Genomic DNA, 25,371 nt, shown 5'->3' on the forward strand with positions numbered 1-25,371 from the left:
AATAAATTGGGCAGATTTTTGGGAGTGTCTATTAAAAAAAACCTTGGCTGAAACACTTATATAGTGTAAAAATATGCTGAAAATTGTTGTTTCTTTGAACATGTCTGTGGCGAATAAATTCCCCATATGTTCCAAATTTTGACTCAAAATTGTTACTAGATTTAAAACTCTTTGTGTCACCAGTATCAGACTGGCCACGGAGTCAGTGTCCTGAGCTCACACCAGCCCTGTGACAAAGGGGCCACCCAAGTGACTGCACAGCTCAGTAACAGCCACATCATGCTCACCCAAGTCTGATTTATGTACCAGATCTCACCTTCATCATCTCTTTGGATAAGTCCCTCATGGTTGCTTGGATTTCTGGGATTTTTACTAGATTTTGCATAGCTTTCATGACTTCTGTGCTCTTCTGCAATGAACCTGCTACTCTGAGGACAGCTGTGAAGGAGAGGCACAGAACAGTTTGAACAACCCATGCACTGCTGAAAGCTAAGAGATTATATCCTCCCTACATGGAAATTGGTTTACATTTTGGCAATTCAATTTAAAAAATAAACAGGCATTGCACTTCTTCACTCTTGACTAAATTCCTGGAAAAGCCCAACTTATACCCACATTGGAAAAGTGACATTTATAGCAAAGCCACTGGTCCTGTACAGGAACCCAGGTGGTCTGCAGAGAGGTTTCAACCCACCTAAAGACAGGGAGAGAGTTGCTCCTGCCCAGCCCCTCAGCAGCAGAGCTGCAGTGACTGCTGAACCAGGGATCTCCTGCCTGACACCAGGTACTGGAAACTAACCCTGGCAGAAGTTCTGCTGCAATCATTCCACGGCAAAGAGTAAGCTACAACATTAATACTGAAGCAGACTAGCCAAAAATAAGCTCGTTTAAACTGAATTTAACAATACTCTTTCCAGAGGCTATTCTAACTTATAAGCACTCCTCATCTGTATTGATATACCAAGATCAAAAAGCAGTAATTAGGGGTACTTTGAAGTTTTTTGAGTTCTGCCATCTGGCTTTGCAGCTTCCTGGACATGGAGAACTTACCTGTTTGTATATAAAATGCTCACTCCTTAACAAAGCAAAATGAAGGTACAGCACATATTATTTTTCATTTTAATAATTTCTTTTAAGAGCCCTACACTTGTAACAAACTAACAGAAATCTTGCCTTGAGTGGTCATTTCTCAAGTTAGTACAGACCCCAGACTGAATTCTAGATTCCTCTGTATTTCCTATCTAAGTGTATCAGAACATTCCCAGGAAGATGAAGATACTGGCAGTGGTAATAAGGAGGAGGCTGTTTTGAGCTTTTCCTTTTAATGGACACTTTAAGGTGCAAGGATGGTCCTGCCTTCCTTTCCTGAGTGAGAAGCATGGGGAGCCATATTTGAACCATCATAAAATTACACTTAAGGTTCACAGTGTGACTTCCTGTTTTATCACTCATCCAGTGTTAAAATCTACTGGGATGATGCTGGGGTGGGAGAAATGCTTTGACATTTCAGCAGCATGTTGAGCTCCACTGAGTCTTCTTTCTTTAAAGCTTTCTGCTCTGCTTGTTACAGGCTGGATTGTTTCCAGCTATGGAAAACTCTGCAGGAACTGTATTACAACACACTTCTGATGTGGATAAGGACTGAGGGAAATATGCTGGTTCTGGAAGAACACGAAGGACCAAGGAGAGTTTACAGAACATGGGTGTTAAGCCAAGGGGCAAAAAGTTTCATCCACACTAAGAAATCAAACACTGCTCCCCCATCCCCATGTAGGCATTGGTAAATGCCCCCAGACTCTTGCTAGGGAAGCAACCATCTACAAGATAAAGAGAATTCTACTCCTGTGACAGGTCCTGTCAAAATCAGTGACCCAGGCCCCACCAGGATACAGGGGTATTAGGAATGCATTCAAACTGTTTAGAAATGCACACCAAGAATGTGCTCCAAATTGCTGTGAGTTCAGTTTCAGAGCATGTGATTCTCACATCACTGGAACCCTCAGGCTCTGAGGAGAGGTGTTAGATCATCTGCTGAGCAGCTCCTCACAGCAAACAGGGAACCAGCAAGGATGTAGGGAACAGTGAGGGGCAGGAACCCCAAGAAACTAAAACTGGGAGCTCCCTGACTACTTCAGAGCCCAGAGTGGGACACCCATCCAGGCAGGGCATGGAGAAACAGCCTCAGCACATCCTGCAGACTGAGGGGGGTTATTCCATACAGGCATGCAGGACTTCTTACAGGGATGTAGGGGAAAAGAGCATGTTTGGACATGGGGAAAACGTACAATGGATCTTCTAAGGGGGTTACAGGAACATAACTGAATCTTAGGGGAATGACCAAAGGTAGTTAAGGGAAGGACTGAAGTGGATCAGGGAACACATAAACCTCAGGGGCCTGTAGGACCAGGTACCAGCAGTTCAGGCAGAGCAGGAGATCTGGGGCAGGTACCAGATATCTGGCCAGCTTGGACAGAGCATCTGGGAGCAGCTCCTGGAGCAACTGATCTATTGTGTACACGTGTGTTCTACTAGTGGACCTCAGTCCTCATGAGCTGAAGAGGAAGAGCAGGGTGGAGCTGTTCACAATGTGTGAAAGCTGTGTGTGCTCATGGGGTGGTGGCAAAGGCTCTGCTCTGACAGTGTGGGTGCATGTGCCTGCTGGGATTAGGGGGTAGAACTTCAGCACCCTCACAGCTCTGGGCCTGCTAAGGGAGGATCTTCCCAGGCTCCTGAAGCCCACTGGAATCAGCTGCTTTTCACAGGAGCACAGCTGCTCCCACATTCAAGCTCTGCCTGCATTTAATTTTGGTTCTGGACAAGGAAACCTCAGACCTCACTTCTACTGTGAGAGCAGTCACTGTGCTTGGGCCCAGAATTTGCTCTTACCAAGCTGGTTCTTCATGCCCATGAGAACAGAGTTCATGTGAGCTTTGGATGCATAGAGTTTGCTTACGGCCCTCCGAGAGCGGACCAGCTCCTTCGCCAGGATCACGCACACATCTCTCTGATTCTTTTTGGCAGCATCCTTTATTGACCTCTTCACCTTCTCCTCTTCCCTCTGGATATCTGGAGTACAGAAAAACACAGCAAACAGTGACCAACTCCTAAGGATATAGAAGAGAAATCAGTCATTTGTTGAGGTGTGTTACCAATTTTGCATTGGTAACTCCTTCTGCTTGATTTCAGATTCCCTCTGTTACTCAAAGATCTTGCTCTAGGTTGATTTAAATGTCAGCTGATTAATTCAGCTAAGTCTTAATAGGAAAATTCTCATTACTGAACATCCAGCTCTGTAATTTCCTTTGCAGTCAAGAGTACTCTAAAGGACTGTCTGAGAATATTAGTCCATGATGCCAAGCTGACTAAGAGCTTACAAAGCAAAAAAAGGTCCTGTAAGAACAAAGCTCTCTGAGAGAATGACTTGACTTACAACTTCAAAATAACTTACTGACTAAAACTGGTCTGATACAAATATATATACACAAAATATACATCCAACTTGAAACATCCTGTTCAAACTCTCCTGGCATCCAGCTTTGTTCAACAGCTTTTTTAAGAGTGTGCTTAAGTGGGAATACTGTGTTGCCCTAATTTTTTAAGATTTTCTAAAGCCTTCTGAGTTTACATTCTTGTAGGAAACTTTCTCACACAACTTTCTGTAAACAACCTACTGTTTTGCATTCCTTCATAGAGGAGGAGAAATCTGATGGACTGGTAGTTTGTCCAGTGTCATTGGAGAGGTGGCACTTTCACCCTCCAATCCAATGGCACCTTTGGAAAACTATAAATGCTATAAATGCTATAAAACTATAAATGTCAGAAATAAACTTCTCTTTCTTTTACCATCACAAGAGCAGAGGCGTGCGTCGTGTTTTCTCGTGTCCTATAGTGACAATACTGAACTAAGCATGAGTAAAGAGTTGGTTGGATTTGAACTATTAAACACTAAAAAGGCCTACTTAAATGCCATTGGTTTCTCCAGCAAATCTGATGTGACTGTTCACAGTTCTGCCCTGCCAGGTAACACTGGCTGTGAACAGCAGGAGCCAGGTGATCCAAAAAGCCCAGAGTAAGAAATGCAAAAGTAAGCAGGGACAATATCAACATCCTTTCTTTTCCAGACTCAGCAATAAATTAGCCACTGATGAAATGTGGGTCTCAGAGTCCACAAGAAAAATTATCCTAAAGTAAAGAGAGAATTCAGACAGTAAGGGTTCCTCACCTTTGTTGAGTTGAGTGAAAGAGTTGATTGAAACGACAGTAAGAACAATTTTTTCAAGAAAAGCCTCTGTTCAGATTTAGCTTTGAGTCTTCTTGATTTATGCCAGATGAAGTTGTACATTGGAAGAATCAGAAGCTGCCCTTTCATAAAAACAAAGGCATCAACACACACTTTCTGGCACAGGCTAACTTGGAGACTTTAACACAGCTTCTCAGGTGGGAGTTAATGAACCCTGTACTCAAGATCAGTAATTCTCTCAGTATCATTCACTGAGGTGTTTACCTTAAAGGGCTGGCAGAAACCTGTAGGATCATAATCAGAAAAACATACCTTTGTTGCTCTCCCACTATTATTTTCAGAAACACCACAAACTTGAAGACATTTGTATATCAGATGTGGGACTGAGCCAAGCCCCAGCATATCAGAGCAGGTAAGAAAGAGCTAAAGTGCTCCAGCAGGAAACAGAAAGCACCAGCAGCACTCCAGCAGTACTGAGGAATTACAACACTCCCTTTGGCAGGCTGAAAACAACTCCAAGTACTGTGTGGGGCAGCCTGCACCCGAGTGAATGCTTTCACTGGCATGAACTGATGAGTATGAGATCAGTGGCACAAGAATGCAGGAACAGCCAACTCCATCTTTGAAGGTCAGTGCCAGCTGCACTCCTCAAGGGAGCCAAAGTCACTTCCCCAGTGCCTCTGCAGCACTATCAAGCACAAGAGGCACAAAGCAGCCCAAAGCACCTGCGAGAGGGACTCACAAGCTCAGCAAAACACAAAGTTACTGTATCACTCCAACTCTATCAACTCAAAAAATTCAATTCTGAAGTAACGAGGATACCTTTCATTTCTCCAAACCTTCCCTGCCCTGAAAAACAACCTACCCCAAACAGAAATCACTACAACAGCAAGAGTCCAACAACAGATGGTTTCAAAGAGTGTGTTGCTATTTTAGTAACTCTGCTGACTGGGTGAGCCAAGTGCTCAAGTGATCCAAGCCCACCCAGTTCATCCCAGGTGGATCTAGTGTTGCCTTGTTCAAACACATCCAGCACAGCCTTCCCCAAAGAAACTAAGACAGGTTCCAGCTTAGCATCCTTACTTAAAGATTCCAGTGATTTCCTGTGTAAGGCTCAGCTGAAACAACAGAGCATGGCAGAATCCAGCTACAGTGGGTAATTTCTGAGGAAACCTTCAGTGGCACTTGGCTGCCATCCTTCAGGAGCAGTCTGCTCACCAGGAGAGTGTCCAGCAGAACCATGTACTTCCATAGGTGTCAACTGTGGTAAAATGTGAAATCCTGGCACAAAGATATACTCTACTTTATTTTAAGGGCAATCATCAGTATAGCAGATGGTTGGTGGTTAGTGATGAACTGTATTTCTTTGAATGTAGGACTCTGAAACACAGACAGGTTTAGAGCTGCTAAAATAATTAGGTTTCCATCTACATCAAACTATCACACTACCATGTAACCTAGTATCTGTGTAGGCCATTAGAAGCATTATGGCATGTAAAAAGTTAAGAGGAACATGAATTTTCAAGAAACATCAGTAGTGAGCACATGGGTACTGTGCTTCTGTGGAAGATGAAACCTCTAAAACATATTTTGCTACTAAGACAAGAGTTGCAGCTTCTCTGTGCTGATACAGCCACACAAAATACCCTGGAGAAAGTAAAAGAATTCACATCCCTGTACATCAGTTTTACAGGGAAAGACACAAACTCTGCTCCTCATATTGCAGACAAAGACACACTTTGTATTGCACAAGCAACCTTCTCCAACCAACTCATACAAATCTACAAGACACAAACCCTGCCAGGCACAGGGCTGGAGAAGGATGGGGAATGCAGGATCTACTCCTCAAGGCCTCACTCTAAAAAGGAATGTGCTAGTAACCAGATGCTGACACAAAATATCCTTCACCAGCACCTCCCATGGACAAATCCCAGAGACGGGGTAGAAGACATAAGGGGAAAACAAGACCTAGGCCCAAACCTATTTTCAGGTTCAGGGAAGGCAGGTAGAAGAAATTCTGAACAAACACCAATGCAATATGAAGCAACTCCTCTGCTTTTCAAGACAGATGCAGCAGTGTAATGCTCATTATTTAATAACAAAACACCCACTGAGAAAATATTTTTTTTCCCTCTTCCTCTCTTCTGTTTGTAATTTTTCCAAGCTGACAACAAGCTACTTTTGCTTGGCATGTGCACTTTCACACTGGTTCATGCCAGTGGAACTGTCTACATGTGGAATTATATATCACACTGACACTACTCATTAAACCAATGTGGGTGAAATTCTGGATAATAGGTCTAATACATGTTATCCAAAGGGACTTAAGAGCATTATGTCTTACTGAGAGCATGAAATATTCATGTTCTTTAGAAAATTTTACTTGGATAACTTCACAGCGACATCATTTTGTAACACAGACTAAGTCTGGCCCCAGGATCACATTTATCTTCCTTTACTCCAGATGTGATAGACTACCCCAAGTTATTAAATTTCACAGCCTGCCTCAATTAAAGCAAAAAAACCTTGAAGACACGCAAGGAGAGTAAAAACAAAAATGAAACACAAGAACAAACCTCTGATCTGTCTATCAATCACTCTCATTTCTTTCCTTATCTTCAAGGACCATTCATTGACCTTAAAAAGAAAAAGTGAGAGTTACTTGAAATTCCAACTTCAAAACTATGCTTTTATACTTTTCATGTAACTTAAACATTCAGTATCAAAAGCAGCACTTCAAAATGCATGAGCTGCAAGTTATGAGTGATGTTAAAATAGTTCATTATTCAAATAATAAAACCCCCAAACATTGCAGAGATACCACCAGCTACTGCACTGCTCTTCATGTTCAGACAAGGATTTAAGGAGGACCTTTACAGATCCTTTCCAACCAAAACTCTTCAATGATTCCATGATGTGATTTGTGAGTCACATGCTCACTGCCTGGCTAACTTCCCACATCACAGCCATGTCACTGTACAGAGGGAACTTGCCACAGGGGACTTCAGCAGAAGGGACAGACTTTGGCACAGGATGACAGCCCCAAGAGTGCTACTGTCCATTTCAGTCAGAAGGATCTCCAGGAGGTCTCCAAGCCAGCCTCTACTCAAAGCAGGATCAAGTTCAGAGTTCAGACAGGTTGTTCAGGGTCTCATTCATTGAGTTTTTAGACTGTTTGAGAGCAGAGACTTCACAGCCACTCTGAGCAAATGCACTTAAATTACTTTTGTGTGGTGAAGACTTTTCCTCATAGAGTCCTGGAATGGTTTGGGTAGGAAGGAACCTTAAAGACCATCTATTTCCAGTGCCCTGCTGTTGGCAGAGCCACCTTCCACTAAACCAGATTGCTTAGAGCTCTATCCAACCTGGCCTTTCATGTTCAATTCAGAACTCTCCTCTGGCCAACTGTGGCTGTAGCCCCCCTCCTGTCACTGGACACACCTCAAAAGTACCTATCTGTGTCTTGACTACAACCCCACCAGAGGCACTGAGAGGCTTTAGACCCTTGCTCCTTCACCTTCTCTTCTCCTAGCCAAAAGGAGCCCAGTTCCCATAGCCATTCCTCCTGCATCACAGGCTCCAGCCCTCCTCCATCCTGATGGGCCTCTGCCACACTTCCCCAGCTTGTTGAGATCCTTCCTGAGCTGTGTGCCCACACTGGGACACTTCTGCAGGTGTGGCCTCTTCACTGCTGAGCAGCACAGTGACTGAACACTCAGCACAGTGACTACAGCTTCCCAACACAGCCCTGCTTGCCTTCATCGCTGCAAAGGTGAACTGGGAACTCCTGTATTATCCATGGGAAACCAGATCCTTTCCTGCAGAGCTGGTGCCCAGCCAGCCCCAGGCTGTGTGCAGGGATGGTCCAGACTTGCATTGCTCAACATTGTGAGGTTCCTGCTGGGCTCCTCCCACTTGCTCAGGTCTCTCTGCCCTCCAGCTTCCCTTCCCCTGCCTTTGGTGGTGTCCAAACACAGCCACTCCTTCACCCGCTCCCTGCTGGCACTTGCCAAGATCTCTGTGTTCCAGATCCTCTGGCTCACCCAGGAGATGGGCAGCTCCACGTGCCCTCACCATCCCTCTAGAGAAGCAGAGTGAAGAGAACTTGTGCAATGAAAATTTCTAAAGCAAGTTCTCTTCTGTGCACAAGCCCAGCAGAGCCACAGATTTAGACTTTCACCAGTCTCAAAAGACTTTCTCTTGGTCATGGTGAACAAGACTAGCTTTTAACTGCAGACAAAAGCCACCATTTGAGGTGCCCAAGCACAAAATCAGCTTTAAAACCCCAACATACAACCCAAAGCCCTGCATAGGTGCAGAAGTTTCTAACAGGTTTCAGAAAGCTCTTGTATCTTTAGTTAAACCCTGGGTTTACAGGCAAAAAAAACCCTAAACCCAGAACTGACTGCAGCCTCCCCTCTTGTTCTTCAGAGCAGAGGAGATAATGTCCTGGAGAGTCATTCCTCACCCTGGCAGAAAGATAAGAAGGTCCCTTTTAGAGTATGGACTACTTGAGAGGAAAAAAGCAGGGAGAAAACACTGAGAGAATGACAGAGCGACAGAGCTCTGGCTGGCCAACTGTCCTGTCTCAAATATAACACCTGCCAGAGATTTGCTCTATAACTTGCATTCTAGAGCAAACCAACACACAACAAGCCTTCACATACAAGCACAATCAGCAACTGTCAAATGAACCACAGCAGGATTTGCAGCTTCTGTCTCTGGGACACGCAGCCCAGCACAAAGACACCATTAAATCAAGACTGGCTGTGTGTTGTCATCAAAACCTGCTTACTCTGACAGCAGCAATCTCTTTCACAGCTCATCCCTAGCACTGCCAGGGGGTTGACATGACTGTCCTAAAGGCAGAGCTGGGTGCCTACGCCTTCCCTGGTGCTCCCAACTCATCTGCTGCTTTGTGTAAGAGGAGGAGCAATTCCCACTGACTTATCCAGGCTAGTCCATGCTCCCAGCTACGTGAGACAGCAATTTGTTGAGCTGTAAAGAAGGCACGCTGCCCATCTCACACAGGACACAGGGACACGGATACAGACCACGGCACAAGGCAGCAATGCTGGGAGCAGGAGTATATGGTCCAGCTGAGCAAAGATAATTACCCTGAGCACAGCTCCATGCTGATGAAGTAATTCTGCTTCCACTCCTGATCCGAACAAAAACATCACTCTCACAGCACTGCATCATGCCAGAGTCAGCCAGCAAAGCACTCAAGCTGAAAAGAGCCAACTCAGACTACACTGGAGGAAAACCCACTTTTTAAGTTCAAACGATCCAGACATGGCATTAAAAGTATAATAAATCCCCAGCTTTAGACAGGCTGAAATGTATCACCAGCTCTTCACAAGGGCTGAAGATATTTGCCTTGTATTGATCATAAATAAATTACCTCACATTGATAGAGTGGGCAGACAAAAGAACTGAGGGCAAATCATTGCCATCACAAAAACCTCAACCCCTCCCCATCATCATCCACCTCCTGCAGTGCTTGGATGGCTCCCTCTAGCCCTGCTCAGGGACTGCATCTTGAGCACAGCTGCTGGCAGACACCAGCTAAGCTGTGCTGTTTCCCCATCAGCTAGGATGCAGAAACTGCTACTGCTTTTTCCTTCTAAAGCTGCAGTTAGGTACAGGAGGAAAGAAATTTTTAACTAATAATGGGTTTCTCAGTATCAGTGTTAGGCCTGTGAAGTCACCATGGCAGCCTGCACCCCAAGGCAGAGCTCATGACAGCAAGAGGACTCATGTCACCTCTCCTCGCACCTGTCCCATACTGCCTTTGCAGGGTTTTCTGCAAAGAATCACAGAATCATTGGCTTAGGAAGGGATCTCTGGAGATCATCCAGTCCAAACCCCCTGCCAAGGCAGGGTCTCCCAGAGCAGGCGACCCACGAACGTGTCCAGGTGGGTTTGGAATGTCTCCAGAGAGGAAGACTCCACAACCTCCCTGAGCAGCTGTTCCAGGCTCTGCCACCCTCAGCATGAAGAAGACTTTCCTCATGCAAAGCTGGAAGTTATTGTGGTTTAGTTTATGGCCTCTGCTCCTTGTCCTGTTGCTCTGCACCAAAAAGAAGGTTCAAGGTGGCTGGCACCATCCTCCATGTGCTCCAAGATGCCTCACAGACTCTGTGCTACTGGGAAACACGGCAAGCTCCTCAGTTAGGGGAGGCAAAAGAGCAGCCCTCAGGCAGGAGGAAAGAACTCCAGAGTGCAGCATGACCACATGGGTGGGTTCCACAGCTGTCTGATGCGCCACCCCACCCCTGAGAGCAGCAGGCCCCAGCCCCAGCTCTCTTGTACCACACTCAGGAACTCAGCTGACTGACCCAGCCCACACAGTGCTCCCACACAGGCAGAGGAGGAAGGGAAAGGGCACTCCCAAAGGCACATTCCTCATCTGCTTCTCTCACCACACAAGCAACAACCATAACCTGCTCCCCTGGGGCTCAGCTGCTAAAAGCAGCAGGGAACATCTGTGACACTGCAGCTTGTCTAAGCCTTCAACTTGTGTGCCTGCCATTCTTCTCCCTGCTGCTTTTCCAGCACCTCTCATGTATTTGATCTTCCTCTCACCAAACAGCAGATTTTTTTTTTTCACTAACACATTCGTGGCTACTTATGAAAGGCAACAGTGAGATCCACCAGTGTCTTCATTATTTCATGGCACTGTGAGATCCACCAGTGTCTTGATTATTTCATGGCACTGTGAGATCCACCAGTGTCGTGATTATTTCATGGCACTGTGAGATCCACCAGTGTCTTGATTATTTCATGGCACTGTGAGATCCACCAGCGTCTTGATTATTTCATGGCACTGTGAGATCCACCAGTGTCTTGATTATTTCATGGCACTATGAGAGCAGAAAGCTGTTTGAAGAAACACAGTTTGTCCACAGACTCATCTTCCCCCTGCAAGTCCCAACATTTCAGCTACTGCTTCCTAATTTTAAGGCTGTGTCTGCAAGAGGAGCTAGAATCATAGGATTACAGCATTATAGAATCATAGAATGTTAGAATCCCAACATTTCAGCTACTGCTTCCTAATTTTAAGGCTGTGTCTGCAAGAGGAGCTAGAATCATAGGATTACAGCATTATAGAATCATAGAATGTTAGAATCCCAACATTTCAGCTACTGCTTCCTAATGTTAAGGCTGTGTCTGCAAGAGGAGCTAGAATCATAGGATTACAGCATTATAGAATCACAGAATGTTAGGGGGTTGGAAGGAGCCCAACAGACCATAGAGTTCCAACCACCCCTGCCATGGGCAGGGACATCTTCCACTAGACCAGCTTGCTCAAGGCCTTATCCAGCTTGGCTTTGAACATTTCCAGGCATGGGGCAGCCACAGCTTCCATGGCCAACCTGTTGCAGTGGCTCACCACGCTCACGGGGAAGAATTTCTTCTTAGCATCTAACCTACATTTCCCCTCTATCAACTCGTACCCATTCCCTCTTGCCCCGCCACTCCACTTCCTCACACAGAGCCGCTCTCCGGCTCCTCTGCAGGCCCCTTCAGACACCGGAAGGTTCTGTGAGGTCTCCACCGGCCCGGTCTCGGGCCGGGTGTAGCCTGAGCCTCCGCAATACCCGCCCGCCGCCATAGCAACGCCACACGGTCCTGCCGCCACTCCCCCGTCAAACTCCCGGCCCCGCCGCGGCGGCTCCGGCCCCTCACCAGCTCCTTGGGCGGCTTCTCGGGGGTCTTCCCGAACAGCCCCATGGCGGCCGCACCGCCCGCCACTTCCGGGTTCCCCGCGGCCGGGCCGTGCGGAGAGCGCACCGCGCCTGCGCCGCCGGCAGCGCAGGCCCCGCCCTCTCCGCGTGGGGGCGGTGCCCGAGCGGCCCGGCCCCGCCCCGCGCCGCGCTGAGGGGCGGCCCCGCGCACGGAGCGTGTTTGTCAGGCAGCCCAGGCTCAGTCGCGTTGGGAAAGACTTCCGAGGCTGTCGAGTCCAACGCCGCTATGGCACTGGGTGCCACGTCCAGTCTTTCCTTACACACCTCCAGGGACAGTGACTCCACCGTCGCCTTGGGCAGCCCCTGATCCCCACCTGGCTGCCCCTCCTGTCAGGGAGCTCTAGAGAGCAATAAGGCGGCCCTGAGCCCGCTCCAGGCTGAGCCCGCTCCAGGCTGAGCCCCCCAGCGCCCTCCGCTGCTCATCGCACCTGTGCCCCAGAGCCTTCCCCAGCTCCGCTCCCTTCTCTGGAACTCCAGCGTCTCGGTAACTTCTTGGTGCAAGGGCTGACTCCCTCTCCGGCCTTTCCCCTGGGACGGCCCGCAGGACACGCCAGGGCAAAGCTCACACGAGCCGCTGGCCGCCGGGGCTCTTCCGGGGAAATCCCGCTAGCCAGGCCTGGCTCATCTTCAGCCTCCTCTCTGTGGCAAGCACATTTCTCTTTCTCTCAGGATTTTTATAAAGGTGCACAGAGAGAAGTGAAAGAGAAAACAATTTCTATTTCTGCTCCTTGTTTTTCTCTTGTGGAATGGGTTTGGAGATTGTTTACCTAGAGCGAATGCCTGGTTGGATCACAGTGGATTGTTTGAGCCTGATGGCCAACCGGATCCACCTGTGTCTGGGCTCTGGAGAACAGGGTCACGACTTGTGAGGGAGTTAGATATGATAGTTAGAGAGAGAGTAGCATGTAGTTTTTAGTATCCTCTTTTATAGAGTATATTAATGTATCATAGCATAATTATAATAAAGAAATCATTCAGCCTTCTGAAATAAGTCAGACATCATCATTCCTCCCATTGGGTTCGCCGACATCAACAACACCTCTCCACAGGGTCACCTGGCTGAAATGCAGGGACAGCTTGGAGCCGCTCTGCTGGAGCTCCAGCGAGCCATTCCAGCTCTGCACGGCCCAGTGCACAATCTGAGACTGTGAAAAATGCATGTTTTATGATTGGCTTTTCACAAATATTAAAATTGAATACTATATGTATTATGTTATATTGATTGGAAGTGCTCTATTAACATTTTAATAGTATGGTAAATGTAGTTTTGTAGTTAAAATAGAGCCTATGTATGTGGGGGTTTTTTTTACTAGCTCAAGCAAGAGATGAGATAATGAAGAAACTCTTCACACAGAGATGACAATGATGGGGGCCCATAAAGAATTACTGCCTCCTTATCAGAAAAGACAAACATCCTTCCACCTTCTCTCCGTCTTTATGGAACCACCAGGATTAAGGGGAAGAAGTTGACAAAAAACAGAAAAGTTCTTAATTTGCAAGGAATTTATGCATCATGTATGAGATGTATGAATATGCAACAGGCTACTGCTTTTAAAGATTATTCCTTTGTTCACAAGGCATGCTTATCGGGCTTAAGTGCCCGAGAGCATCCGGACGTCCGTAATTCTTTGCTTTTTATTGTCTTGTAATTGTCCTAACTCTAAATTTTCATTACTCTAATTGTATTACTATTTTTATAACCATTTTATTATTATTAAACTTTTAAAATTTTAAAAACCAAGTGATTGGCGTTTATAACAAGAGCATTAGAAATAAATCAGTGATGCACAGAGTGCAAAAGCTTAGGAAGAAAAAGGTGCTATTAACTTAATCTAACTCTTTAATACCTTATGATTTTACTTATTATTTAATTACCAGAGACAGACATTTTAATGAGTTACAAAAATGTACAGTTTTGCCTTGGTCATCTTTCCCTCCAGAATCTAATGCAGAAAAAAGATGTAAACAAGCTTTGGAAAAGAGAGCTCTCATCTTGGTCTGAGCACCAGCAGTGGGAAAACCAATGCTAATAAAACAGTAATTGATGAAATCAAGAGCTTTAGAGATTATTCAAATCCATCCTTTGTATTAGCAGCAACAAACATCCATCCATCTATCCTTTATTAAGCCTAATAAACAAGTGAATACCCTCACCTCAGTGAGGTTTGACATTTTCTGTTTACAATTGGTCTCCAGCTTCCAGGCACTAGACATCAGAGAATAAAACAGCGCTTTAGGAATGTTTAGCATCTCAGTTAAGACACTTCACAAGCACTAGCACAACCCAGCCCTGTGAGGCAAAACATGTGAGCAGCAAAACTGCTGACCTTGTTACAGGCACAGTCTTTGCTCCTTTGCTCCCTTCTCCGGATGTTCAACTGCCAACGCGTCAGGGAAGGGCTGTCTGAGATCCTGCACAGGGTAGAAAACAACGTTACTTGGATGCTTCTGCTGCTACTCACACCAGCATTTCATAAAATAAACACATCCAACTGCTTTTTCTGTCCTGCTGGGACTCTCAATACACTATGCCAGCTGCTCAAGACTCTCTAACAGATGCATTGCCGGGAACTGCATCACAACAATTTATATAACCCAGACACGAGGGGACTTAACCTTCCTCCACAGCTACCTACTGGTCATAATTACCTGCTCCTGTGGATGTGCCCTCAGTGGCTCTCCCGCTAATTAAACAGCAGTTTGGGTCATCCATCAAAAGAACAGGATGAGTAGAGCAACTTGAGGCCATTAAAACAAGTCTTCAGCTGAAACAGGTGCGCACAAGGATTCGCAAGCAAGGCTGAGCCAGTGCACGGGAGCAGAGCTGCTGGGGCTGTGTGAGGCTGAGGAGGTCAGCCTTCTGCAGCAGAGCTGCACTCCACGAGCACCCAGCATTGCTCCAGCTCAGCACTCACAGCATTTGGCAAATTGCCGAGGTACCAGCCAAAGGCTACAGCGGGCTGTGATGCAGCACCTCACTTGTGTGTGTCAGCACCTCATCTATAGCCTTATTTATACTCACAAACCTTCTTTCCCTTGGCAAGGCCTCAGTTCAGTACAGATTTCAAAACAGTCCTGAAACAATGTGGATTTCAGCTACTCATGACAAGCACATACGCCATGCTGCTGCACAAATTGGAAGCAGAAATGATCTTTGCCCTCATTATGCCTCTCTGCTGCTCTGCCGAGGCTGTAATGACAGAGACAGGACATGTACTGGCAGGTCTCAACTGGAATAAAAATTACTTTCTGGACCACAGGAGAGTTGCTGATATTGTGCCCCTTGTACCCCTCAGCTTCAGTACTGCCCTGGGAAAAAGGAAATGAGAGAGAAAAAAGGACTCAGTAAATTAAAAACAGCTCTTCTGCTAATTACATGAACAACCTCTTGGGAACACACCTGGTGACCGAGCCGTGAAACATTTGTTAATAAAAAAGAGCATGCCCAGGTACCCTGGACAGATGAAACAATGCCAGCAGCCCTGTGAGCACCACCCTCCCAACTCTATAAAGACGCTGGGAGATGGGTTGTAACTGCAAGGGGGAGCTGTGTTTGTATTTCCTATCATCATCTTCATGTCATTATCCTCCTTTCATATCACATAGGCAAGATTTAGGAAAGAAATAAGACAACTGAAAATATCTTTCTAGTTTAGCCTTTTCCTCTACTCATAATCTCTTGCTCTTCCCCCTCCCCCTCCTTTTTTCTTTCCAACCAACAATTCCTCTCTATTTTCAGCCAGATGATTTCTGAAACGTACAACCAAAATCAGAGTTTCCTACTGAAATAAAAAGAAAACAGACTCATTTTTTATGGCTCCAAAGAACTATCAAAGAAATCAGAAATCACTTCAGAATACCAGCACAGTTGGAAGCTGGCAATTTTTACCTCTACAACCCACTTTTGTCACTGCATGACAATATCCTGTTCCTTCTCAACAGTTTACTTTGAGGCTGTAGAGGGAGCTACCCTGAAGTCTTCCTAGATGTCTGCAGATGAGGGTACTGCAGAGACAGCTGCTAGAAGAGGGTCTCCATCTGGAAAAGCAGCTTGTAATCAACTGGAAAACCACATCCAGCAGAGAAGCACCTCAAAACAGCAGACTTATGAAGGAAACAGTTCCCAGTGAAACACCACTGCCTTCTCCTTGGCCAGTGGCTCAGAGCACTGAATTCTTGCATCCCTAGGAGATGATTTCTTAGTCACAGGAGTTGTGTTATATTTTTATTGTCTTCACAGATAAATCAGGCCAGCAAGACATCCGTAACCATACACACAAAATATTTATCAAAACAATTAACATTACAAATCTCCTTTTAAAATAATTTATTTCACCAATTTCTTTTTAAATGGTACTGTCTTACAACATACATTATTCAACAGAGATGTGCAGGAGAGACTCTAAAATAAGAAACACTTAAATTAAGCAATTGTCTCCAATTAGAATTTCAATTTCACCCACATCCCAACTTGTAAATGTTTGCTGGAATACGCTTCTCTTGTAGGCTTGATTTTTGTGCTTAACAAAAACAGCATCAAGTTTCCAGATGTTGAAGAGAACAAGTTATTTTTAAGGTAAGTTTGCATTCAGTTCAATATACAAGGCAACCAAATGATTCTGTCATTAACGTTAGCATCACGTATATTTTAGTTCACTGCACTAACATTTAAACTAAAACTTCAAACCACGTAATTTTTTAAGTGACTAACATTTAAAAGGCAAGCAGTAATATCCTGAAAGCTTACAAAAAGACAGGGGCACACAGCTAAGACGGGGGCTCACTCGACAAAGGCTGCGGGTGTGTGTATGGCTGCTTTTTTTTGTAGGACGCCCACCTGCAGACGGGACAGCAGTGTCGCCCGCCCGCCAGCCACTTCATGATGCAATTCTGGTGGAACACGTGGCCACAGGGCAAGCCCATCAGCAGGCAGCCCTTTGCAAAATTTTCTAGACACACCACACATTCCGTACAGTGCAACATGTCGGAGGGCCAGGCTGACCAGTCTGGCTCCAGGTCACCCGCAGAGCTGTGCGAGCTGTAGGACCTGGCTTGGCGTTGGCATGGCTCGTGGTGACAAGAGTGACTGGCACATGAACAGGCCTCAAGGCCGCCCCGACGCTCTCCTTCGCTGCACCTGTGGAACGTGCTCAGCTCATCGTCCTCCGAGACTTCTCTGTCGCTACTGAAGACCTCTTTGTTTTCACTGTCAGAGTCACTTTCGCTGTCTGGAAAGGTTTCCAGCATTTCCTCATCAGAATGGGTGCTGAGGCATTGAAACCTCCACATGGGTAAGTTTTTTATATAATCAGTGGGTATCAGAGGGTGAAGCCAGAGATCGGGGAAGGCCAACCGCTCCAGGAACAAATCCGGGTCTTCATCCCAATCTGAGTCAAAAGGGAAGTGTTGAAAAGAAGCAATGGGATGAAACAGGTAGCTGGTGTACCAGTCCCACAGGCTCGACAGCCACTCCAGATTATTAGCATTTACTTCATCCATGTTGTTATTGCGCCTTCGCTTCTTCTCAAAGTAATCAATTAGTAAACCATGGCCAAGGTACGTGCTGAGGAAGAGGGCTGGATGTGAAGAGTAGAACATCCAATCTGCCCTCACCCAAGAAGCCAATGTCGTTGTGTTAGAGTACCTGAAGAGTTTTAAACTGTACTCATAAAAGCTGTCTAAGTAGGGTAGTTGCAAAAAACCTAACACTGGTAGCCAGGAAATAATTAATAGTGAATTATACGTCCCTAAAGTGCTTATAAGAACCACAAAACGCTTTATAGTGGCACCTTGTGTAATAAACAGGTCCATCCAAGCCATCAGATTAACCAAAACTAAACTTAACACAAATAAATCATTAACTTCTGGTTGCAACGAGCGCAAAAAGGAATCCATGGCACGTAGTGATATAAATTCACCAGTGTTATTTCCATACCTGTAAATCCCCTCAGGAGTCCTCAGTATGTACGATGGTGTCTTGTAGATACCAATTTCTGCCATGTAACTTTTATTGTCCCAGTTTTCCACGTTGACAAAAATAAACTCTACTCTTCCAGTAAACTTTACACTTAGTGCAGAGAAGAACGCCGGAGGCTGGTCGAGGTTGGCAAACAGGTATATTTTCACCCGGTACTGGTCACTTTTGTTCCATTCTTCTTTCAAATGTTCAGAGTTGTAGATGGTTTTGATCCGAGAGGCAGCGTGGGCTGTGATCCATTTGAAGATGTGCTCCACTTCAATCTTGCGCCCGCTGTATTCCTTAAGCATTACTTTTCCCTTGGAGGTACTGGTTTGTGGAACCGACATAATGAGGGTGGATTTCAGCCAACCCCTCCTCTTGCAGTATCTACAAAGAAAATGGTAGGTTAGATTCCAGTTTCATAACCCCAGAACTGAGTCCTTACATTTCTATTCTAAGCACAAAAATGAGACATGCTGGGCACCTAGGAACCCTTATAATATAATAGCAGGAAATAAGGGTACCTAATATTCTCTCACAAAGCATATTTATTCTTATAATACTTTCATACCTTACAGGAATATTGTAAAGAGATATGCATTCATAAAACAGGAAGAGGAATGGTGTTAATTTTCACGGGTCATTAAAGTAAACAAGGCCATGCACCCATTGATGCTTTGTAACTGGATCTGAATAATACACAAGCTGACCCTTTGCTTTAAAGCTTTAGTATTAGAAGCTACTTTTCCTTGGCCTTCCAGGCAAGAAGAAAACCACTTCAGTGTAACTCAATATCCCACAGCTTTACCAGTGCTTCCTTCCATCCTGGTTTTGCCAAGCAGCTGTAGGATGAAGTTGAGCAGACACTGGTCTGTTTGCAGTTGCTTTAATGAAGCTGACAAGTGCCCACTTCCTACTGGGACCATTTTGTCAAGAAGCAGACAGGCTAAGGGGTGAGGTGAGAGAGCTGGCCACAAAACCAGCGGAACAGGAAGGTCACACATGGTGCTGGATGATTTGGGCTAAAAAAATACCCATGCTGTCTGGCAGGCAGATGGGATGAAGCCCAAATCCAAAACTAAAAGAAGAGGCTCTTCATGGCTGAACCCTGAGTCATGGTCCAGAGCACAGCAACTCTCACAAGATCCCTTCTCTCATGCATCTTTCCTACCAATATCACTACACCCAATTATCTAGTCCTCCTTCAACAATCAAAATATGACAGAGCCAACAGGCATGCAGTGTCTGAGAACCCTGCACATTGAGATCACCAGCCTCATTCACCAGCCATCTTACCTAGCTCCTCCGTGGTTTTGGTCTGTCAACATGTATTTAGACAATTACAACTCCCCTTCCCAGGAAAATGAATGCAGCATTTTTAGGAACAGCTGTAGGATATTACCCTACTAATAAAGGTGTCCTGATTACTGCAGCATGTAGTGTTCATCTGAATTTCAGCTGCAACCTGATGAAAACTATTCACAAGGGTTTACTTGACAAAACATTTCGTGTATTAAAAAATGAATTCATTTAGAACATGGTGTTTGATCAGAACATTAAGGCTACTTAGGAGATATGCAAAGAGAAACACTGCCAAATTTTTAAGATGTTCAAATACAAGATTATTTTGCATAAGCACTACAAAGCCTAAGAATTTCCTCTTATGATTAACACTGAAATTTCTGTAAACATTTAGGACTTAAGCTGTATAAGATGTGCGTATCCGTACGTGCCACTGGAATTCTAGACAAAGTCTCCTGTCATGTAAAGCAAACGCCTCCAACAAAATGTTTTAAAAAAGCCTCTTTTTACAGCAGCAGAGAATTATTAATAGCTTCTTTGGCTCTGCTCTTCTTCCTTGTTAGAAATCATATGCAAACACAGTGACTCTTGCACAGCACACTGTGTGTTGTCCAAGGGTGTGTGCCAGTTTATATATAAACATACATTTGTCAGGGAACAGGATTTGTCAGTAATTCTGGGAGGCAGGCACTGTATGCAAGGTCCATGTTAACCTGTGTTTCCCCTTCCAGACGGTGATATAATGACTATAAAACTGATATACTCAGCTTTGTCCTAAGCAAGCAGTTCCTTTCCCTGAATGCCTAGGCTGGAAGGCCAAGCTCTTCTGTTCATTCCTCTCCACTGCCGTATTATGCTTTCCACAGTCTAATCATGCATTTCCCACACGATGCTTTAGGAAGCTGCAGAGCTGATAAATAATGCAATGGAGCATTCTGAGCAGACTTTAGGAGAGATAAAAACATGAATAAAGCCACCTTCTGTCACAGCTACTTTTACAACACAGCAAGCCCTGCTGCTAGAACACAGCTGAGCCTCAAGATATTCTTGGGGTTTAGATAATCCTTTAAGGATATACCTGGGGTCACTGGAACAGTTAAAAGTGCCAGTACGTATGCCGAATCTTGAGACTTTCTTCACCATTTTCTCCCAGTGGACTTTACCCACCAGTGGGCTTCTGTCATTTGCTATGACCTATTGCCAAAAGGAAATACTAGTTTAGTATCACAGTCAGTTTGGTTCCTGAAATAAAGAGCAAGTTTCAAGAAAACAGAATGCTGGTCATGCTTGATACTCTTTTCCCTTCTTTTAGGACACAGAGTATGAATGTACAACTGGGAGTCATGGTAAATGTCTTTGGAGACTGAAGTGCTAAGACAGAAATGTGGTTCTGCAGAGAGAAAGAAGTGCATCATCATGTTAAGAACATTTTAAGATACTAAAATCAGTGGTAGTTAATAAAAACTATGGTAAAATAACAAAATTATCATTAACCAGTTCATAGTAGGGGAGAGAGGGGTGCAGCAGGTTCCTCTTCTTTGCAATAAAACAAAGACCATCATTTTATTACAATTCTCCCTCAGAAGTTACAATATACCAAAAAAGCATTGTCTCAGAGCAAGCAGAATGAGTGAGAATGCATGTACCTGGTACCAGATTAAACTGCCAACAGCCATTCCTGAGCAGTGGAAACTACCGATTAAACTCCCAGATAATGCCTAAGGGTCTTGACTCCTTCCAGCTTTGCCCGTGACTCACTCTGCAACTTTATGTGACTGTTCCACCGACTCCAGTGTCCCATCTGCCACTTCAGGATTATCACTTGCTGTGATATATCCCAAGGTTTAATTTGCTCCAACCCAGGATATTAAAGTAGTACTTCAGTTTACCTCACTGCAAGCTTCTACTGACACAGATGACGAAGAAGCACCATTCATCCTCTGACTTATAACTGTATAGGGAGGGGAAAAACCCCACAAGGAGAAGAAAACTCTGCCTGCCACCAGCTGACAGGTAATTTTGAATGACATGACTGATCATGCACTATTCCATGAGCCATCGCATTTTCTATTTTAGAAATGCTTCACATGCTTCTGCAGGCTTACTGGCAGCCACTTAAAATATATTTTTAAATTAAATATTGAAACTTCCATTTGTTAGATATTTGTTTACCCACCATTAAACTCATCCCAATCGTTTTCTGACTTAATAACCTCAAATGTCAGCTTGTCCCTGGAAGCTGGGCTGTCACCATGATTAACAGATCTCTGTGGACATGCTGAGATTCAACCTAGAAAGTGTGTCCAGCTTTTGAGGCTCATAAATATTATCTGCTTTGTGGTAAGTAGCAGCCTCTCAGAATCTTAAAATAGAATTCACCAAGCAGAATGTTCTGCATAGGGAAACAAACTGAAGTCACAGATTACATTCCTATTCCACTAAGCCCAAAATGTTTAAATAACACTGGAGGTGAAAATCTAGGTAAGAATCCTTCAAGTTATTCTTAAAACACACACATCATACAGAAAAGCCTTTTGGACTAGGTAAATGTAACCATCATGCACTGAGACAACCAGCTGGGAAATCTACTGTATTACATCACCCAATGTGACTGAAGCTTTGGGTATTTTAAACTTCTTCCTTTCATGCACTTCAGTCAAGGGAGACCAAATTCCTAAAGACACCCTAAAGCCACATAATATCCTTAACATATCCTCGGAGCTACTATGGCATGATAAATGGCAACGTGGCAAGGAATCACTATGTTTTATTAGTAAGCACAGAAGTAAAACTTTGGTGACTGGATTACTCTTTGGTACAACTACTCAGACACTGGCTTCTTCCAAAACTGTGTGCATGTTCTTAAACAGTGATGAGAAAGTGTTAATGTGTGCAGGAGGACAGATCCTGCTCACTGCTTCTTCTGCCTGGCACCACAACACTCCCTTTTAAGTGTCAAGACAAAAATTTGTTGCAAATACAGTCACCATTATATTTTACTGTCACCTGCCTGTACTGGTGGAATTTTTAACAGCAGCTTAATTGCTTTCCTATGAAAAAGTCTTTCTTCCTGGAGAAAGTTATTTATACTGAAGAACAATGACCTAAGTAGCAGTCTGTATTTTGTAACTACATAGAGGAACCCTGCTATTGTTTTGCACACTGAAGCTTCATAAAATATTTTGGGCTTGTGCTTTCTTATGTCATTATGGAAAAAAACTCCAACTAAACATGTCCATTGCAGTGGCTCCTTGCAGACAACACCCACTTACAGCACTAGGAGTTCACCATGCCAAGGCAAGGCTTTGTATTTTGGAAAGCAGTCACTACCCCTGTGCATGAGGGAGTCCAAGGAAATACTGCAGGTTAAGCAATCAAAATGAACTTCAGTTTAAATTAAAAATAACCTGCAAACACTTGTAACAGATTTTATTTAAGAAGTGTGAATTTTGATAAGTTAAGAAATTTAGCTTAAAAACCTGTGACTGAGGAGACTGGGAATTTGAATGTGGAAGAGGCCTGGAAGTTCTTCAAGCCCATGGTGTTAAAGCTATCAGGATTTTATATTTCAAGTAAGGAAAAAAAACAGGTTGCCAAGTCCTGCACTTCTTCCTAGCAATCACTTCCAAAGAGAGGTTAGAAATAGTTTGACAATCTACAAGGATTCAAATGAAGGTCAAAAGGAAGAGCTATCAAAGAAAGATATGCAAGGAAAGAAAAGTAAGGAAAAATGAGCTATTCAAGTTAGACCACATAAAGACTATTACAAGCTGTACCAAAAGGTTTTTCAGTCATATGAATACGAATAGAATGGGGGGAGAAGCAGCAGGATCACCAAACAATGAAGACAGGATAGAAATGTAAGATAATTTTCTTTTTATAGTTAAATTAATACCGTGACTCAGTTTTCAGTGAAGGGGGGAGGGGGTGGCTGGCCATGGACCAGTTAGCAAATTTATGGGAAGAAACTACATCACCTGAAGGTGGAAGCAGAAGTCAAATAACTTAATACACTTAAATCAGAGTAAGCAGGACATCTCTATCCTAGAACTGTAGCACAAGCACACAGGATCACAGGTGAACCTGTGAAAATTTCTTGCAAACCCCTGTCAGACCAATTCACATTTTGACAGGACAGAAGTTTGTAGCTATATTTAAGAGCAAATGAAAAAAAAAAATCCCACCAGGTTGAATCCAATAGGATGCAAAACTGTAAAAGAATTTAGAGGTGCAGAGACAGTTGCATTTTCCACCTCCTTCCAGCATGCAACTACTAAAGATGTATCATTCTTGAGTGAGAGAAACTTTCCCTGAAGGAAAAGAACTGAGTTTCAAGAGAAAAAGGGAATGCAGTACCCTGTTGGTAGTTTGAGAGTGTATCATGTATTCTGCCACATGGAAAAATTACATGAGAGCTACAGATAGGCTTCTCTAGTGAGTGAAAAAAAAAGGTAGCTCTAAAATGAGCAAGAAATTTCCTACAGCAAAAAGTCATCAAAATGCCAGAAACTTAGACTTCTTAATAGATTTACCTTAGAGCTCAGTTCAGCATTTATTCCCATTAATGCCCTTCCTGTGGGAACCTGAAGTCTCCCAAAGCCATTTGTAGTAGACATAAAACGGGGAAGCACATCTATGTGGGAAAGAGGATTACAACACCATGCAGGAAGAGCTGCACAAATCTTGTAATGCAGAGTGTCACACATGAAAATGGATTCAGTAATGAACAGGACACTTGGGGAGTTCCTCGGTTAGAAACAGCGATGGGAGGAAACGCTTGGGGCTATCAGCTGCTCCACAAGAAAACACAAGTCATCAATATTAACTGGCTGCAAAACAAGCAAAGCCCAGGGTATATCAGACCTGACAAAACAAACTGGTTGACTGACCTCACTTACTGGGAGGAGTGTGGCTGGCATCAGGACTCTGTGAAACTAAAGGGCAATGACAATTTATGCCAAATAGGAACAAATTAGCCCTGAATACACCCAAGCCAGAAGTCAGACACACATTTCCAAGAAGAAAACAGTCAACGGGAGTATTTGAACAAGTTACAGTGTAAGAGAGACAGCAAAATATTTTCTAAACACATATTGTACAGTCTAGCAGAAAGCTGAACTAGCTCATCAGAAAGGTCCCATTCAATAATACACTCTATTTAATGTTACAGAAATAAAGCCCAAGCTCCTGGGAGAAGGTACCTTTCAGGAGATCAGCTAACACAGATGGGAAACAAACACCATGTCTGGAGAAGCAAAAACCTCTCAGCTTTGCTTATTATTAGCTATGTTCACAATCTGTGACATATCACGTGTCAGAGTGACAAGACAATGAAGGCAACTCAATTAATCCATTAAGGGGATAAGGGAATCCAGTAGGATCACAGTAACCCTGCTATTTAACAATTTCACAGAATGGATCTGCTCCCTAACCCAGGCCAGAGGATTGGCTGACTGCAGGGTCTGAATTACCATCTCTCTAATACTGTAAGTGCTGAGATTCTGATGATTTCAAAAGACAATTGAACAGAGAGCTTTTGCAATGGAAGAGTTCTCATGACACTGAATTACACAGAATTACCCCCAAAGAGTTCAATCAAGAAAGGAATTAGAAAAATAGATTTTGATCTATATATTAAAGCAGTCAGAGTTATGACATTAAAGAACAGACTTTAAAAGCAAATATCCCAGAGCCAGAAAGATACAAACACTTGGAAAAGAAGGACTAAGTCAGCAAGACACTTTGCCTCTCTTGCCTAATCCAAACCCAAAGTGTATTGGGCAGGCACATCAATATTGCAATAGCTACTTTATAACCATCACAGATCCAGCTCCTCCTTATTTCCAAGTATCATTAAGCATTTTTAACGATTATTTTATGAAACACAGATTCTTAAAACACAAGTAAGAATACGACTGAAATTGAAGAGGCTTGAGGAAGCACAGCTGATGTTAAGAGTCTGTTGTAGCAATGCAATATGCAAAGACAGACTCCTTTTCTGCTACCCCTGAAGTACTTGAGCATTATCCTGCATTCCGTGCAATTAAATCAGATTTTGCTCAATTTCTTTCAGACAGGTATGCAGAGATCTCAAAGCAGGTCACAGGAACGAGATTTGT

General features: G+C 44.1%; 1 protein-coding gene and 1 long non-coding RNA gene across 8 annotated transcripts in view; both read right to left on the reverse strand.

Moving 5' to 3' along the window:
* The window catches only part of LOC137473184 (charged multivesicular body protein 3), a 36,199-nt gene that overhangs the window by 2,929 nt on the left and 7,899 nt on the right, over positions 1-25,371 (reverse strand). For 2 of the 7 annotated variants that reach the window (XM_068188994.1, XM_068188995.1), the window contains exon 3: positions 16,204-18,337. In XM_068188994.1, coding sequence (XP_068045095.1) covers positions 16,759-18,337 — 1,579 coding nt within the window. In that variant the 3' untranslated portion in view covers positions 16,204-16,758. Of the gene's footprint in view, positions 1-316; positions 439-2,886; positions 3,067-6,816; positions 6,878-11,932; positions 12,048-14,318; positions 14,389-16,203; positions 18,338-20,330; positions 20,447-25,371 lie in introns of those variants that run through there. The other 5 variants (XM_068188998.1, XM_068188997.1, XM_068189000.1 and 2 more) reach the window with 5 other exon arrangements.
* On the reverse strand, positions 21,793-22,095 carry LOC137473190 (uncharacterized). The gene is made up of 2 exons (XR_010998636.1): positions 21,978-22,095; positions 21,793-21,937 (listed from the first exon to the last, which is right to left on the reverse strand). It is a non-coding gene; the product is annotated as an uncharacterized lncRNA (long non-coding RNA).

Source organism: Anomalospiza imberbis, chromosome 4, assembly GCF_031753505.1.
Source record: "Anomalospiza imberbis isolate Cuckoo-Finch-1a 21T00152 chromosome 4, ASM3175350v1, whole genome shotgun sequence".
Classification (NCBI taxonomy): Eukaryota; Metazoa; Chordata; class Aves; order Passeriformes; family Viduidae; genus Anomalospiza; species Anomalospiza imberbis.